The sequence below is a fragment of the Bufo bufo genome, chromosome 4, assembly GCF_905171765.1.
Source record: "Bufo bufo chromosome 4, aBufBuf1.1, whole genome shotgun sequence".
NCBI classification, from domain to species: domain Eukaryota; kingdom Metazoa; phylum Chordata; class Amphibia; order Anura; family Bufonidae; genus Bufo; species Bufo bufo.
In genome coordinates this window covers 38,017,209-38,020,540 of record NC_053392.1, presented here as the reverse complement: position 1 = coordinate 38,020,540, position 3,332 = coordinate 38,017,209, and the positions used below count along the sequence as shown (strand labels likewise).

The 3,332-nt window shown below is 48.0% G+C and overlaps 1 protein-coding gene across 1 annotated transcript; it reads left to right on the top strand.

Annotated features, from left to right (window-relative positions):
• The first annotated feature begins 1,936 nt into the window (after nt 1–1,936).
• On the top strand, nt 1,937–2,515 carry LOC120998942 (ribonuclease H-like). The gene has a single exon (XM_040429818.1). The coding sequence runs from the start codon at nt 1,937–1,939 to the stop codon at nt 2,513–2,515; it is 579 nt and encodes a 192-aa protein (XP_040285752.1).
• The last annotated feature ends 817 nt before the right edge of the window (nt 2,516–3,332 follow it).

Sequence of the window (3,332 nt, the reverse complement as noted above, 5' to 3'; positions counted from 1 at the left end):
CCCATGGGTCCCCCCCCACCAGGAGGGGAAGGATACCACTCCCCATAGGACAGGGGCAAGCCAGATCCACACGTCGGAGAAGTCAATCCCACTATGGCCCTCCTCCCTCCCCACTGTGGACCTGCGCCTACAGTACAGTACACCTGCAGATAGGGAGTGATATACACACATTTCCCATGGATACTGATGCAGCCAGAAGTGTGATCCGACGTGATGAGATCGTCGACCCCTGCTTTCCTGGATAGCATTACTGTACAATGTATCGGCATTGATGGCCATGCTAGATCTTCTCCCCCGAAACCACTCAGTGTCTCTTTCGGACCACAGCCTTCTAAAAAAATTTTTTCACAATTTGTAGTCTCCTCCACATGTCCACTTAATCTCTTGGGAGCAGATCTGCTACAGAAAATGCAAGCCACTATACAATTCCCACTCGATGGTACTGTTACCCTTTCCACTCCCCTTCAGCCAGAGGAAACAGTAATGTTGGCCGCTCTTATGTCCCTGGAAGACTGCCGACCGAAGGACCACTTCCAGCTGCTGTATTATCTGTCATACCTGGGACACTGTGAGCAAAAGGACCACAGAATGTGGGCAGACTTTGGGTGCAACCTGTCATGGTACACCTTAGGCTAGGAGTAGTACTCCCACGGAAACCACAATATCCTTTGTCTATAGCACAGATGGATGCCATCACTCAGCAAGTACGGGCCTTCCTAAAGGTTGGTGCCATAATTCCATCACATCCCCCTGTAACACGCCCCTTTTCTCAGTGAGGAAGAACAGTAAAAAAGGACAGCCTGATACCTATAGGATGGTGCCTGATCTTCGGTCTGTGAATGAAGCCACTATCTTGGAAACTCCAATTGTACCAAACCCCCACACCCTACTTTCTGTCATACCACCGGATGCAGCATCCTTTACAATCATTGACCTAGCTAATGCCTTTTTCTCTATGCCTTTACACCCTGATTGCCAATACCTTTTTGTCTTCACTCATGACAGTCATGCCGCAAGAAGCTCAAAATAGCCCATCCCAATTCAGCAAAGCCATGTTATCTATCTTGGATGAATGGAAACAAATTCATGATGATGTTGTGCTGCTCCAGTATGTGGATGATCGCTTAGTATGTGCCCAGGACACTCATATGTGTTCAGATGCCTCGCTCTCTTTGCTCCTTTTCCTGTCAGATTAGGGGTGCAAGGATTATAAAGACAAAAAAGCTATCTTGCAGATCCAAAAAACTACTACCTCAAAACAATTACAGGCCTTCCTAGGCCTCATCTTGTACTGCCACCCTTGGATCCTGGATGCTTCCGTCCTCATGTAGCCCCTATATGACTGTATACCGCACACTCCATTATTTCTGCTATGCTCTATTTTACACAGTTGAAGGCAGCAGCCTCTTCCTCTCCTGCCTTAGGACTACCTAAGTATAACCTACCTTTTTAGACTGTATGTCATGGAACGTCAGGGACATGCCACTGGTGTCCTTACTCAAAGCCAGGGGGGCAGGAACAGGCCTCTGGGCTACTACTCAGCCCGGTTAGATCCAGTTGCTCGAAGGACCCCTTCCTGTATATAAGCCATTCACGCCTGTCATCTTCTTCTGGACAGAACTTCTGATATTGTCCTGGGTCACACTCTGCAGATTTTGGCCCCGCATGACATTTCTGCAAAACTCCAGCAAACTCAGCCAAAACATCTCTCAGCTGCTAGACACCTTTGCATGCAGTGTTCACTTCTCCTCCCGGACACTGTTACTATCTCTAGGTGTTATGTCCTCAACCCTGTTTCCCTCCTTCCTTTTCCTCAAGGGGGATTGCTGAGGAGGAGGATGATTGTTCTGATGGTGGTTTTTACTCTGGAGGTTGCCATGATTGCCTAGTATTGATTGAATAAGAGACCGAGCCTCTCCCGAATGTGACTGAAACAATGTTAGACAAACCTGATCTCAATCTGTTTGTAGATGGCTCTCGATACGCAGATAATCAGGGCAGATATCATACTGGATATGCAGTCACCTCCTCACGTGATGTGCTACAAGCCCACCCTCTTTCTCCTGACAAGTCTGCCCAAGAGGCTGAACTGATAGCCCTCACTGAAGCCTGCAGGATGGCTGAAAAGAAGACTGCCAATATATACACAGACTCTAGATATGCCTTTGGAGTAGCTCTTGACTTTGGCCCCATCTGGAAGAGCCGCAATTTCATCACGGCAAATGGAACTCCTGTAAAAAATGCTGGAGCTGTGCAAGCATTAATGGAGGCCCTGACACTCCCCAAGCAGGTAGCTATACTCAAAGTCAAGGCACATTTAAAAGCGGATACTCCAGAGACCCAAGGAAACGCCAGAGCCGACAGAGCAGCAAAGGAGGCTGCAATGAGGAAAAGGGAGGAGGTGAAGATGATGATAGCCCAGACACGATCTAAGGTCGCAAGGAACGAGGCAGGTAAACCACATGGACTCCTTCTCACCAAGGAAACACTGGAAGATATACAGGAAGCAGCATAAGAAGAGGAGAAAGACGTGTGGTTCGAAAAATGAGGAGGTCCTGATAAAGACAGGATTTGGAGGAAAGAGCATCTTCTCTGTTTGCCTCGAAGCCTGCGGTAGTCTCCTGGGCTTATGGGCCTACACACTTAGGGAAAACTGCGATGAACAACCTCATCTCTTCTATATGGCTTGCCCCGGCCATCTCTACATTCACCGCCTGCATGTTAATAGCTGCATGGTCTGTGCCAAGTGCAACCCAGGGAAAATGGAAAAAGTCCCTGCCAAGTGCCTACTAAAACCTCTTTACCCATTTCAAAGGATCAAGATTGACACATACAGATGCCCCCTGCACAGGGATTTAAGTATGCTCTGGTGGTCATAGACATGTTCTCTGGATGGCCTGAAGCCTACCCTTTGAAGAATCAGACAGTGTAGATTTTGGTTACCTGAAGTGATAGAGAGTGATCAAGGTACTGCCTTCAAAACAGACGTGGCCCAGGAGATATGGGCCACACTGGGGAATCATCTTGCTTTCCATACCCCATACAGACCACAAAGCAGCGGCAGAGTGGAAAGAATGAACGGCACATTAAAACTGAAAATGTTGAAGATGGCAAGAGAGACTGGAAGACCATGGCCAGAGACCCTTCCTATTGCCCTATTCAGTGTCAGACATACCCCTAGGGGGAAAGAGAAGCTGTCCCCTTTTTAAATTTTAATTGGTAGTGCCCCCAAGTTAGGAGAGTATTTTCCCCAAGAACTTGCTCTTCAATATGATTGCTTGTCTGCCTATGTATCTGCTCCAGGGGCTGACTGGCAACTTTTGGCCCAGGGG